At 41.4% G+C, this 14,695-nt stretch overlaps 1 protein-coding gene across 5 annotated transcripts in view; it reads left to right on the top strand.

The window, feature by feature from the left end:
* Nucleotides 1–14,695, top strand: part of LOC143279974 (general transcription factor IIF subunit 1-like) — a 153,967-nt gene that overhangs the window by 65,306 nt on the left and 73,966 nt on the right. For 4 of the 5 annotated variants that reach the window (XM_076584368.1, XM_076584367.1, XM_076584366.1 and 1 more), the window contains exons 6-8: nt 2,181–2,319; nt 4,834–4,863; nt 14,374–14,464. In XM_076584368.1, the coding sequence (XP_076440483.1) occupies nt 2,181–2,319; nt 4,834–4,863; nt 14,374–14,464 (260 nt within the window). The remainder of the gene's footprint in view (nt 1–2,180; nt 2,320–4,833; nt 4,864–14,373; nt 14,465–14,695) is intronic. The other variant, XM_076584369.1, reaches the window with a different exon arrangement.

Genomic DNA, 14,695 nt, shown 5'->3' with positions numbered 1-14,695 from the left:
AAAGGTCTACAGAGCAGTAGTTCTCCCCACACTACTGTACGCCTGCGAAACTTGGACAGTGTACCAACGACATGCCAAGAAGCTGAACCACTTCTGCACAACATGCCTCAGGAAGCTACTGAACATCAAGTGGCAAGACAGGACCCCAGACACAGAGGTGCTCGCAAAAGCCACCCTTCCCAGCATCTTCACCATCCTGATGAAGTCCCAGCTTTGCTGGGCTGGACACGCGGCGCGCATGCCAGACCATCGGCTGCCCAAAAGGCTCTTCTATGGCGAGCTGCAACAAGGGAAGAGATCACACGGGGGTCAGAAGAAGCGCTTCAGAGATACTCTGAAAGTCTCTCTGAAAGCGTTTGATATCAACCCTGACTCCTGGGAGGAATCTGCAGTGGACCGTGACAAATGGCGCACTGCTGTGCACAAAGGCGCCAAGTTGTGCGAGACCAACAGGACTGCTGCAGCTGTTCAGAAGAGGCAGGCCAGAAAGTCACGGGCAAACAAGCTCCCTGACAATGGTATGCCTGTCTTTGTCTGCCCCAACTGTCAGCGAACATTTCGTGCGCAGATTGGACTATTCAGCCATCTGCGCATTCACAGATAGATTCATGAGCATCCTCCCCCCCACCCCACCACCACCCTCCCCCCATCCCCCCATCCCCCAGCTGGATGACAACGATGGTCATCATCGATCTCGATGGACACACCACCACCACCACAGGGCTTTCACTGTGTTCATTCGCCCAAGTGGTCTTTCTCGGAAAATACTAAAATCAATAGGATGAGTGGACTTTATAGATCTATTGGCTGAGCCTTGAAGGTCATGGGCAAAAGTCAATTGCGTACACATATTTATAGATATTCAAAGCGTGTGCTCATATTCTTCACTAACGCGAACGACGCCATTTTGTTTCAAGTTGTTGACCTGCCCGTTGAATCCTATATTCAATCGACAATACACGATAACATGTGATGGAAAGTTGGAGAAGGAGACCGTTAAATATTTATTCAGAGAAAGATTTGTGAATGCCTCATCACTTACTGGATTATGTCCCAAACTGCCATAAAAATATCCACAGAATCAGTCAGAATTCACAGTTAAAAATTGTAAACCATGCGAGTTAATACCCTTGAATTGGTGAAACGTAAAAATTTCCAGTCTTGACTTTTCTCAAAACGAAGTCTTTTTCACTTCATACGACATTTAGAAGTACTTGTACTTGGCTCTACATGTTATTAGTTTAACAAAACACTAAATTTTTATATCAGCTTTAAAACTATAAAACTAGAATGAACATAAAAGAGAAATTGAATCGACCGTGCCGTACTACATTCCCGGCGGGTGTAACTAAACTTGTACATCTATCAAGATCTAGAGAAAACAGCTAAATGTTGCAGTGTGATTGCGGCAATAGCCACGTCTCCTTTACCGCGGACTTAAAAAGAATTTTTATTGCCCTTAAAGGTTTTTTGAATGCCCAAGATACACCAGAATAATATGATTTAAACAGCGTTCTCACTGCGAATACTGCAACCGATTTATCGCCCTTTAAAAAGGTATGTTCAGATATTGAATTTTAGAATGTCAATTAAGGAGCCATGATAGTGTAATGGGTAAGACAGTTTCTTCTCACCCGAACACGCGGGGTTAGGACTTTTCTTTCTTTTTTTTTTTTTTTTTTTTTAACCCGAAGCGTTATAATAACAAATACAGAACACATTTTAACGATTATATATTTTTTTAAAAAGTGTATCACAAGTGAGTCTTGAAGGCCTTGCCTCTCTTGTTATTGTATTTTTTTACCCTTGACCTGAAGTACTAACATGGCGATAGCCCTGAGATGGCCTTAGTGGTCAGCGAGGCTCTAAGCACCATAATATGATTTGATTTGAGGTGTGCATTCTTGAATCTCCCATGGATCATTGATAGTGTGATAATATCATATATGATATGCATTTTGTCAGTGGTACTGTGCTTTTCTTGTGTGCGCACTCCTTATCATGTTGATGAATTTGAATAAGCAGGTCATTGGTGATGCTTGTATGTATGCCAGATGGATTATTGGGAACTCTTTAGATATATATAATTCTGTTACTTTTTAAAGTTAATAGTAATTGATTAAGCAGTTTAAAAATTTTAAAAAGATACATTTAATTTTTCTATGTTTTTCATGTTTCAGACGAGACAAAACCTTGAACTACTTCAACATCATGTTGAAAAAGCGAGTAAAGAATGAAGACAGAGATACCGAACTGGATGAGGAAGAGAAAACAGCCAAAAGCAAAGCTTCAAAGTCAAAGAAAAAAAATAAAGACTTTGTAAGTGTGAAAATAAAGAAATGTTGATGATTTAAATGTAAATAGTTTTAAAGTGTCTTGTTCTATGCTTATGAGTTATATAAATACATACATGTGTATGAATGTCGGTTTGTGTGTGTGTGCATGTGCGAGCGTCTGTTTGTGTATGTGTGTGTTTGTGTGTGCCTATGTGTTGGTGTGTGTATGGGTGGAGGGTAGCTGCTATGTACAAATGTATGTTGAAATGTATGTATGCAGTGTGTGTGTGTGTGTGTGTGTGTATTTAGTTTGTTAGTCACATTTTGGTGCGTTTACATAACATTGATATAATGTGTTATGTAAACAGAAGTGTTTTTGTAAAGCACCTAGGGCAGATTTCTGAATAGTGTGCTATTCTAGTATCCATTATTATTATTGTTATGTTTATTAATATAATTAGTGCGAAATAGAATTACTGTAAAGTTCGGTCTATTGAGCGCACTGGTATATAAGCCGCACCCACTAAATTTTGGAAGAAATTGAACTTTATACATACATAAGCACACCGGTTTGTAAACCGCACTTATTTCTGGTACCAGAACACATACTGATACTACAGGAAAGCTGTCGATACTGTAGGTTATGAAATAAACACAAGCAGGAACAACACAAAGAAAAGCAAGCGAAAATACTGCTAGTGCCACAAAAAAATAATAAATAAACACAACAAAAATAAGATCCATAATTTAGGGTTAGTCACATTTATTCAACGTCATCCTGCTCACTGAATCCACTAAAATCTTCGTCTTCAGTGTCTGAGTTGAAGAGAACCAGCACAGCTTCCTCCGCCATCTTGTTACTGACTTCAGCCTCGCTTTCACTTCATGAACATGAAGGTGTAGGTCGTTGTTGGTTCGTCCCTTGCATTGTCGTCTGCTAGGTCGATCGCCTTCAATTTGAAGGCTGCATCATAGGCATAACGTCGCGTTTTCGGCATGATTAGGGTGTACGCCTGAGCAGAGTAGAACTGAATGCTGATCTGAAGGCTTTAATGTGTGCGGATTTGATTTATAAAATGTGAACAGTTAGCACACAATCCTGAAGCTCATCCAAAAATTCATGGACAGAAATCATGATTTTGGTGAGTTGAAGGGCAGCTAAGAATAGACGAGAACGTGACACTCCTGGGATCGTTAAAATCCGCAGATAAGCTGCATCATTGTATAAGCCGCAGAGGTTGAAGCTGGGGTAAAAAGTCACGGCTTATGGACCAAACTTTACAGTGGTAGTAATGTGGATAAGTGTGCATGATGATACACACTTACATGCACAGATGCTTTTATGGTCTCAGGGCTCAACATTAATGATTGCTTGACTGTCCTGGGCAAGAAGACTGTCAAGTTGGGCAAGTTAATTCTTTTCTGAACTTGCCTGATCAGGCAAGGGATATTTTTAAAGACTTGTATGTTTTTGTTCTTAACCATCAGTCACACTCCCAATACAATCCTATCATATATTGTTTAGGAGATGAAATTTTGAGTCACGACTTCTGTGATCAGGATGAAGACTTGTACAGTTGTGACTTGCCATTAGTTGCTTTCTTTGGACAGCCAGTAGTTATTTTTCTTGCAACCCTGTCCAGTTTGTCTTCTGGTGATCACACAACAACAAGGGACCGTAGTTTCATCCATCTTGCAACTTGGTGGTCATGGATCTATTCCCCTGACATACTGAGCACATCATTCTCCATGTTATGGTTGGTTGGACCCCACAAAGTCCACTTTGTTAAATCACAGTTTTGATGTTGCTGCTGATTGCAAGGAAAACTTTTCCCCCCTGCAGCTACCTTTTAACAGCAGTTTGCATCATATCCCCTCTCTGGAACTTTGTCCGAACCTTTGTCTCTGTGGTTCTCACTGCCCAATTCTGTCACCTCTTGCCATCATCTCAAACTCGCAGTACCCCCTGTGGGATGCAGGGGGTCTTCCAGTTTAAATAGCAAATAGCATCCCCACCTTCTGGAAATTCTGCGCTAGAAATTTCCTCTTTTGCTCTCTTCATGTCTGCCTTTTTTCTTCTTTCACCATTGTCCACTTTTTCTGCCTTCCCAATCCATTCCCCTCTCATTTTTTGAGCAAGCCTTGTGCATTTTCTTTCAACAGAGAAGCACAAAAGAAAAAACAGTTTTAAAGAATGCACGTAGGGTATCAGGACTTGCAGTACTTGAATATAAAGACTGAAAAATAGTGCTTCAAGCTGCAGAACAGGAAGAGGATGAAATTTTAGTGCAAATGACCTGACTAATGTTTTATAATGAACAAGTTGAAAATGTGACAAAAAACATAACAATGATTCTCAAAACAACAGAATGTCACTGAAAATATATAAAATGGGAAAATAAGGTCCTTTGACCTTTTAGCATGATAATTATCACCACAGCTGCTGCAGGTAATACCTGAGAGATCCAGTCTCTTAGAGAAGTACTGACAAAGAATCTAAAGTAGACCAGAAGGATCTAGAAGATTCACTTAGGTTTGCTTTTGAACATGTGTGCAGGTGACTGGCATAGAAATCATCACCTTACAGGTAATCATGATACTCACTAAGTTAATCTCATGATTAATTTTCTCTTTTCATTCTCTATCGAAAACGATGCAGTCTGGTTTGAAAATTGCTTTCTCCAGTGTCTCAGAGGAACCTAGAAGTTATTGGTTACTGAACAGGTTCTTCACATTCTGTGGAAGTCCTTCAGTGACAAAGGTTCTTTGTGAAGCCTTGAAAACAAAATCTGAGGTACCCATGCCCTTGGCTTGGGTTCTCGGGAACTCGTAAAGACATTTTCCATGCTAGACGAGAAGTAAGCAGATTCCAGCAGTTTCCGTATGGCTATATCTTTCAGCTTCTCTTATAGCTTCTCCAACTACAGATATTTGTAATAAGTTTCCTTTCTTACTTTTCTGATGCAAATCCTTTGCAGTCAGGTTTGAAAAATTATTTTTCCAGTGTCTCCGAGGAATGCCTAAAGTTTCTTGGCTGCTGTTGAACAACTTCATTATCTTTTGTGGAGGTCCTTAAATGGCAAAGCGTTTATAGCCATGCCCTGGGCTTTGGCAGATACGCATATGTAAACGCAAAATCATGAAATCCAAAACTGTCCACTAGTTAATCATCAGTCACAATCAAGACCACACTATAAAACTACAGATCCCATAAAATCATATTCTCGAAATATTTCCTGTTTGAGGATAGGAGAGATAGACAAGATCTTTTTACATTTATAAGACTTGACATGACATCTACATGGTTGAAGCCTTTTTACAGGTTGGACCCATGATAACCTCTCATTTACCTTCAAGATGCCAAATTGTGTGGCTTCGTTTGGAAAACAATTGTTTAATCTTTAAAGAACACTCTAAATACATTAAAATCAATCTGCTTTATTCCTGTGAGTGTTAGGGGGGAGGTGGTAGGTGCTCGGTGGATAAATTCATATTCCTAATATTGCTTGTTTGCATTATATAGACAATGTATTTTGCTTTTCCTGTTCTGCAGCTGAAGCAACATTTTTCAGTCTTTATATTCAAATGTTGCATTTTCAGTCTTTATATTCAAATGTTGCAAGTCCTGATGACATATGACTCTCACTCACTCATTCCCTCGACCGCTGGGGTCGTTGGGGGGACATGAGGAAGATGTCATAGCTCGCCACGCCGTTCTGTTGGCAGCTGTCGTGAGGAGATCTGGCATCATCATTTTGGTCCATTCCTTGACGTTGTCAGACCAGCTTTTTTTCTGCCGCCCCCGTCTGTGCCCTCCCTCTACAGTCCCTTGCAGGATGGTTTTGGAGAGGGTGTTATGTCATATGACGTGACCAAACCATGCCATCTTCCGTCGTTTGACAGTCGCCAGCAGTGGTTCTTGGGGCCCAACAAGGTTGCTGACCAGGTTCCGCACATAGTCATTGGTCTTGTGCTCCTTGTAGGAGATGTGTAGTAGTCTCCTCAAGCACTTGGTTTCGAATGCTTGGATTCTTCTTTCTGTTTCTGCCATCAGTGTCCATGTCTCACATCCATATAAGAGGATGGAGACCACCAGTGACTTGTAGAGCAGGAATTTTGTGTGGAATCTGATGTTACTCTCCCATACCCTGTTCAGTCTGGCCATCGCTGCCGTTGCAGAATTAATCCTATTTCGGATTTCTGCTGTGCAGGTGCCATCTTTGGACAGGGTTGCTCCCAGGTACTTGAAGCTGATCACTTCTTCCAAGGGCTCACCATTCATGGTTATGTTGGCACTGATGTTAGTTGTGCTGTTGACCATGACCTTTGACTTCTCTGTGCTGACCTCCATGCCGTAAGCACTTGCTCTTGTAGTGAGTCTGTTTGTTAGATCCTGGAGCTCGGTGTTAGTGCCCCCCATGAGGTCGATGTCGTCTGCGAATCGCAGATTGCAGACTGGCCTACCGCCAATGGTAATGGAGGTTGTCAGGAAATAAGTTGTACAGAATTTTCATTGCTAAAGAAGGTAGATTACCGCCCTTGAGATGACGCAATTCTAAACTGACGTAACTCAAAGTTCCAATGGCATGACTATTCTGCGTGGGGTGGTTCAGGGCTAATTTGCGCTTGAATTTATATACTATATAATCTATAAAATATGTTCTAAATTAATAAATTTTATATGCTCTGGTGTGTAAATAGTTTACTGAACCGTCCTGGCTTTAAAAAAAAGTATATCCTTCAGTCAGCGATTTTGGGTAATTTCGATAATTGTTGATAAAGCTGGAACCTTTAACACCTATGTTATGGAAATGGGAGCGAGCGAATGTAAGCGCTTGAATTATTGGAATTTGTGGGGGACATGTGGTTTGAGTTGACCAATCAGAAGAAACCCACGCGCACAGAGCGCGGGAATTGGGCTGTGTAAGCAGTCGATCATAGAACAGTGAAGAGGAAAGACGTACGAAGGCTTGACGGTTGAAGAAGACCGGTTTATAGCGCCCCAGAGAGTAGGGCAATTGTGACTGGACAGTCTACACGGTTCCGGGGTGGAGCCAAGTCTTTGGTATAAGGTCAGCCGTGGAGGGTTGACTAGGAACAGCCTCATCGAGTACGTCAGCTCCTTGGAGAAGGAGTAGCTGTTCAGAGGCAAGGAGGTCAGCAGGGAGAGTTGGCCAGTAGTGCCTCGACGACGTCCGCCAGGCTGGAACTGTCCCTAGTGGGCAGTGCGACCACTGCTAGGAGCTGTAGTGGGTGCCGGGGTGTGGAGGTACTGTATAGTGCCGGGTTTTGTGTTGTTCAGAGGCGTGGTGGAGCGCCCAGTTTATGTGTGTGTGTAGGCACTGTGTAGTGCCATGTTGTGTAAAGGCGTGGTGGAGCGCCCAAATTGTCCATGTGTGTAGGCAATGTGTAGTGTCCTGTTGTGAGGTGTAAAAGCGCGGAGTAGCGCTGGTGTGCTGCCGAGAGTGTAGCAGAAATTTGTGACTAGTGTGAGAGGCTGTTCTACGTGGAGGATTCTTGTGGACTTCTCGACTGCTTCTCGAACTATGTGTTATGTGAACTGCACAGGATTCTTTAGACTTTCTCAACTGCTCTTCCGACTAAAGGAACTTGGTGTTGTGTGAGTGATAGACGGTGTATCCTTCTAATAACTGTAAATTAATGTGAGTATTATTACATGAACCAGTTTTTATTATCAGTATTTTTATGTTAATAAAAATTGGTGGCAGATAACATGAGTTAGATCTATTATATTTGTGTAAAGTCCCTGGTTAAGAAAGCGCGAGTCTGAGCGAGAATTGTGTTATATTGTGTGTTGTCACATAGCCTTTTCGCCCTCAACTATCTCTTCACAGAGGTGTGGTGGTCTTCAAGGGCCTCCTGCATAATTCTCTCCATCTTTCTGGAGATGACAATTGTGCAATCTTAAAAACTATTTTTTCTTTTGTGCTTTTCTGTTCAAAGAAAAAAACACTTTGGCTTGCAAAATGCTTTCTCCGATGTCTTGGATGAATGCCTAAATGTTTTTGGCTGCAGTTGAACAACTTCATCATCAAAGGGAGATTGTTTTTTTGTGAGTGGTTAATTCTGAAGCTTTTTATAGCTATCTCCATGCTGTGGGCTTAGGTCCTAATAAATTTTCAGACATGTCCATGCGATATAGGCAGTCAGCAGGTTCCAGCAGTCACCATGTAAATATATTTTGACTGATGCTTCTCCAACTGAAATTGCAGCCGTTTGTGTTAAAAATACAGACCAAGGGCTCTCCAGTCAATTCTTCAACATTTATAATGCAGTCTAGGACTTCCTCAACTTTTGATGGGAGATTGTTTCATAGTTGCTGTCTCTTGACGCCATTTCTTCTATCTTCTTTTACCATAACCAGGCTCACTTTTACAGATACATAAAACGAATGTAAATGTGAAATCCTGATACCCCAACCTGTCCACTATTCAATCATCAATCATCAGCAGCAAACAAGAGCACACAATAGAATTATCGCCCCCCTAAAATCACATTCTTGAAACATTTGCTGTTTGAGGATAGGAGTTAGACAAAATCTTGTTAATTCATAAACATCTGGTTGGCCCCATGATGGCCTCACAATTACCTTCAAGATTCTATATTGTTTGGCTTCGTGTGGAAAACTATTGTAAAATAATCACAGAACACTCTAAATATGTTTGAAACCAGTCTGCTTTATTCCTGTGAATGTTAGGGGGAGGTGGTAGGTGCTCGGTGGGTAAACTTCATTTTCCTGACTAATATTGCTTATTTGCACAGTATATACAATGTATTTTGAATGAAAATTATTCAGATCAGTATGTATTGTATTCTGAAGCAGGGGAACATGGCATTTATAGATATTAGCCACAAAAACCACACTACTTTGCGACTTAAAATGTGATTTCTGGCAAAACAGCATTTTGGGAGTAGGGGAAGCAACTCGACCTGTGTGACTCCCCAAAGGGTCATATGTTCATCCAAATATACCAGAGTACTTCCTAGGAGACCCCTGCAGGTCTGTATAAAAATAATTTTGGAAAGAGTTTGTACTGAATTGATGAAATAAGACAGCAGGACAATTTTACGTTAATTTGTTAAAGATTTGATTGTAGACCAATACGAGCATTAATTGTGAAAGAATAGATGAAGATATTTCAGTTCTGGATATTTATTCGAATAGAAAAGACCCCATTAAAAAAAAGAAAACATGTAATAGGTGGTGGTTTCCTTTATATAAATATGAGTTATGAGGGTTTGAAGTTGAACTTGTGTTAATTTTATTTACCAGGGCGTGAGAGGGTACCCTTGTGCCAAGGGCAGTAACTCTGAATGCCTCCCAATTTTTTTTCTTGAGAACATGTAAAAATGTGTTGAGCAGACCTTGAAGAACATTTTAAGACTAGTCTACATCATTCCTGGGAGGGCTTGGTGTGTGTGTGTGGGGGTGGTGGGGGTGGGGGGTTGCATGGTAACCCCATTGGCCTTGTGGACTAAGGTAGTGAGATTGTAAACACTGGGATGGGCACTCATTTAATCTACAGTTTTATTGCCTAAGTATATGGTCTACTTTTGTATTTTTTGTTTGGCTTTGAAGTATTGTTTTTTGCTTCTTTAGGATTTTGTTGTTGTTGTTGGTAATCTGGGGATGATGAATTAAGTGGAAGGGCTGACATCTTCAGTAGGGCCTAATCTTATTTGCCATAATGAGCGAGATTGTGATGTAGTGGAAGTTTATCTGGGATGGAGTGTATGGGGGACTACTGTGGTATTATCTGACAGACACTTTTTACAGGTCAGTTTTGTTTTTAAACCACCTTTTTTACATCTATGTCTAGTCATGATACATTACAGCTATGAACAGCCGGTAGATATGACTAGATTTTATGGTTCAGTGGAAAGTATATCGGGATTTATGTGAATGGTGGACTATTAAAGTATTATCAAACAGATATTTTCACAGGTCAGTTTTGTTTGAAGCTGACATTTAAAAAAAGCAGAGAAAAAACAAACCTCGTCATGATATAGTATAGTCGTGAACAGATTGTAGATCTTGATCACAGCAGTGTGTTCAACATGGGTGTGCTTGATTTTCTATCAAATGGACTGTGTTTATTATGACCAATAGAGGCTGACGATCCAGCATGGTCCTTCATGCATGTAGGTGAAGATTTCAACTGCCTCTACCCAGAATTGTTCTAGGAAACATCCAGTCTGTCAGAAATGAACTGGATGAGTGCATAGCCAGCATGAAGTACCAGCAAGGTTACAGAGATGTTAAACTGTTGAGTCCTGGCTCACAGGGGATGACATTGACCCAGATTTTCCCAGCTTCATGGTGGTATGACTTGATCGAACAGTTGCAAGCATGTGAAGAACAGATGAGGCAGAGTTCGCATTTTTGTCAGCAACAAGTGGTGCTTCGCAGTCAAGGTGAGGTTTTGTTCTGAGAACATTGAATCTTCAACCCTTCTACCTGCCCACAGATTTCAACCAGCTGTTCGTCATGCTGGTGTACATCCAGCCCAAAGCAGATACCAAGATGGTCAGCTCCAAAGTGGCATAGTTGTCCACAGACTGATGTTGCAGTTCCCACACTCTCCTTGTTTTGTTTTGGGAGACTTTAACTAATGCTGACTCAACTGTGTGCTCCCTCACTTTAGGCGGTATTTCACATGCTGGACCAACAAGAACAGCACCATTGACCTCTGCTTTGGGAACATCTCTGGTGCCTACAGCTCATGCCCGCTGCCTGGTCTAGGCCACCCTTCCCACAACATGGTGCACCTGGTGCCGGCATATGCCAGTGCTTGAAGCAAGAGAAGTTGGCAGTTAAGACAGTGAAGATGTGAACACATGACTCAGCTGATGTGTTGAGTGCCTGTTTCGAGTCCACTGATTGTAGCATCTTTGCTGATACCAATCTTCATGTGACTGCTGACGTCATCTCCTCTTACATCACATAAGCATTGATTCTGTCCTTGCAACAAAGTCCTTCAGGGTCTTCCCCAACGACAAACCTGGGTCACTCCAAGACTGAAGAGGCTCCTGACTAGAAAGAAAGGCATTTTATAAACTCATCACTGTCTCCTTTCATAAAATATATGAAAGAAAACAGGAGTTCACTGCAGCAACAGCTGACCAGAAAGATCCAGGAGGAGAAATACCACTTCATGGACAGACTGGATGACAGCATCAGTGAGGGCAACACCAGGCAGTACTGCAAGGGCGTTGGGACCATCACTGGCCACAAACAGCAGAAGGTCCCTTTCTAGACCACAGACAAGGCCAAGCTGGCTGCCGATCTTAAGCTTTTCACTTCCGACTGTGGATATATCCGCGGTTTAGGGGTAGCTGAATAACAGTGTGTCCAGCCACTCATTTGCATTCACTTACCTCCATTTTGTTTTAAAATTTTAATGATTTCCACCTTCATTTCTGGGTTTTCATCTATGAAACCCTCCAGATGAAAGCTTCAGTTTGAAATATTGTTTACAGTGACTGTGAGTTTCTGTGTTGTAATATTGTGTGATAGTGTTTGTGGATCTTTGGGTGGGAGCGTGTGTTGGTGTGGGTGTATATGAGTGGTTATGTATGAAACATGATAGTGGAGGAAACAACGTAAATACTCTTGGTTGTTATGTCTGACAGATTTGCTTGTATTTTTTGCACTATTTCCACCTGTAAAATAAACAAACTTGAATTTTCTTCTTTTTTCCCAAAATATTCTGTGTATTTTTTTCCCCTCCAAATTGTCCACTGATTGGGAGTTATCTCATCCTGTCAACATTGAACTTAAGATAGTTATTTTCCATTCCTTTTCCTTCTAAAAAACGTATAGTTTTACATACTTTGAAACATGATTTTAATTTTTGTGATTGAGAGGTTGGTGATAATTTTACAAATATCACAAATATTTCTGTAAGTGAAAGGGTTAACAGGTTCTACACCAGGTTCGATCGCCATGATTCCAGCCAGGAGCAGCATGCCCTGGCAGAAGTGTGTTGCTGCCCCTCTGTGCCAGTAGCCATCACCCAAATGTAGACGGCTTGTTGTTACAGCTGGCTCATTTCCCTTAACACCTGCATGTCTGGGGCAGTACAACAATGTAAGCTTTTGAATCTGAAAGTTGTGCATTGTCTCATGTCTCTCTGGGCTCCCCAATTTCAATTTCAATTCTTTGTAGGATAAGGAGGGTCATTGAGTCCATCAGAATCATGACATTGATTTCCGTGTGAATGAATAGATGACAGCCACTGGAGAGTATGTGTCACAGTTTCAACTTCCATTGTCAGGTTGGAGGTTGTGACTTTGTATGCAGCATTTTCTTCTCTAATTGTTTTCCCGTTTTTGCTTTGCAGTGAATCCTCAGCTGAATTGGTCTTTGGTGACTGAGCCATCTGTGTATATGATGATGTCCTCTTCTTTACTATTTTCTTCTATGAGTAGCTTTACTATTTTCTTCTATGAGTGGCTTTATCTCTGCGTCAGTTCTGCCCTCTGGAATTTCCCAACAATGTCTTCCCAGTGTGGGTGAAATGATTGTTTTGAAGAGATGTTTTAGGTTTTCATGGTTTTCCTCCCACTCTTTAGTTTCTTTCAGGTTGTGTTGCTTGCATACCAGCTGGATTGTGTCTTCTGCTTCATTCATCCAGTGATCTTCCATGTCCGAGAGGACTGATGGTGCATTAGGCAGTGGGTTTTGAGGGAAGTAACAGTCCTGAAGAAGAGGAGAAAGTTCTTGAGAGTGAGCACTGATAAGGTCAGTGGACAGCAGAGGAGCAGAGATATACTACTTTATATTTATTTCTGGTTGCAGCGGGGGTGGGGGAGGGGTGCAGAGTATGGAGCTTAGGAGAAATATGATCAGTGTGTGGCACTATGAGAGCTGATGATTATGAGGACAGCGTGTGAGAAGAGAATTACAGCAGTTGATTCTTTAAAGCTCATAAGCGGAAATGTGGGTATTTGTAGTTTCAACAGAACAGAGTTAATCTGGTGAAGTTCACAATTCTACGTATATCAGATTGACCACCTGTAAATGCATATTGAGGTTTGAGTCAAGCCTTGAGGTTTATAGAGGAAGGTGGCAGAATGATCAAGACGATGCTCATCAGCTAATACAGAGAGTCGGTGAGGGTCTTGGTTCAAATCCCGCTCTCGTCCTTTCTCCCAAGTTTGACTGAAAAATCAAACTGAGCATCTATTCATTTGGATGGGATGATAAACTGATGTCCTGTGGGCAGCACGCACTTGGCACACTGGAAGAGGACCCATGGCAAAGAGAGAGTTGTCCTCTGGCAGAATTCTGTAGAAGAAATCCACTCCCTGATAGGTAAGCAAATATATATGCTTGCACTCAAGGCCTGAATAAGGGTTATGCTGCTGGTCTAGCAGATGTGGTGTAGTGTATATTGATTTGTCTGAATGCAGTGACACCTTGAGAAACTGAAACGGAGTCAGGAATGACTCCGAAGTTCCTTGCTGATACTTAATCATGACATCATCAACCACAAGAGATTCAAGGAAAGAGACATGTGGACATTCTTAAAGAGAAAATAATTGTGACTTCTGTTTTGTCATCATTTAGCTTGAGTTTGTTGATGAAATATCAAATATGGACATTAAAGATCCTGTAATCCATGTCAGCGTTTGGTGGGTTATGGAAACAAGAACATACCCAGCATGCACACCTCCTAAAGCAGAATATGGCTGCCTACATGGCGGGGTAAAAATGGTCATACACGTAAAAGCCCACTCTTGTACATATGAGTGAACATGGGAGTTGCAGCCCACAAACGCAGTTCTAAGAAGAAGAAGGAGGACACTCATGCAGGTGCAACATGGGACTCCATAGTCTTGGTCCACATCAGATGAAACTGAGAAGCATATTGTCAGATGATGGACTACCAAAGGACTGAAGATGGATTAATAAATCGTTGGCCATCGTTTTGCATTTCCTTTTCTTCCTTTTTTTCTGGGAGGATAGATTTTTGACAGAGAAGTAGGTTTGATGGAGAAGTAGCACCAGATGTCACTTAAAGAGGTATGAACGTTCATACCAGCTGAAAAAAAACCCTGTTGTGCTTTTCAGATGCTGACAGACATGGATGACTGGGCCAACATATCTGATGATGATGAAGATGGGGAAGACGATGAGGATGATGATGAGAAAAGTAAAGAAGGTAAGGACACTAGGAAGGCTGACATTCTGTTGACTTTGAACCACCTGTGGGTATCTTTGCCATTGCACACACACACATGAAATTACAGTAAATGTTGAATGATACGTGATGGCATGGTAAGGTTAGAAATCAAGTAAGTGTAACTGGTAATTCAGTGGTGGTTGCATATTTCAGCAAATAAATCAAATAGTAAAATTTTGTCTCTTTTTTTTTTTTTACGGCTTCAGTTCA

Source organism: Babylonia areolata, chromosome 3 (assembly GCF_041734735.1).
Source record: "Babylonia areolata isolate BAREFJ2019XMU chromosome 3, ASM4173473v1, whole genome shotgun sequence".
NCBI classification, from domain to species: Eukaryota; Metazoa; Mollusca; class Gastropoda; order Neogastropoda; family Buccinidae; genus Babylonia; species Babylonia areolata.
This window is presented reverse-complemented; position numbering and strand designations above follow the sequence as displayed.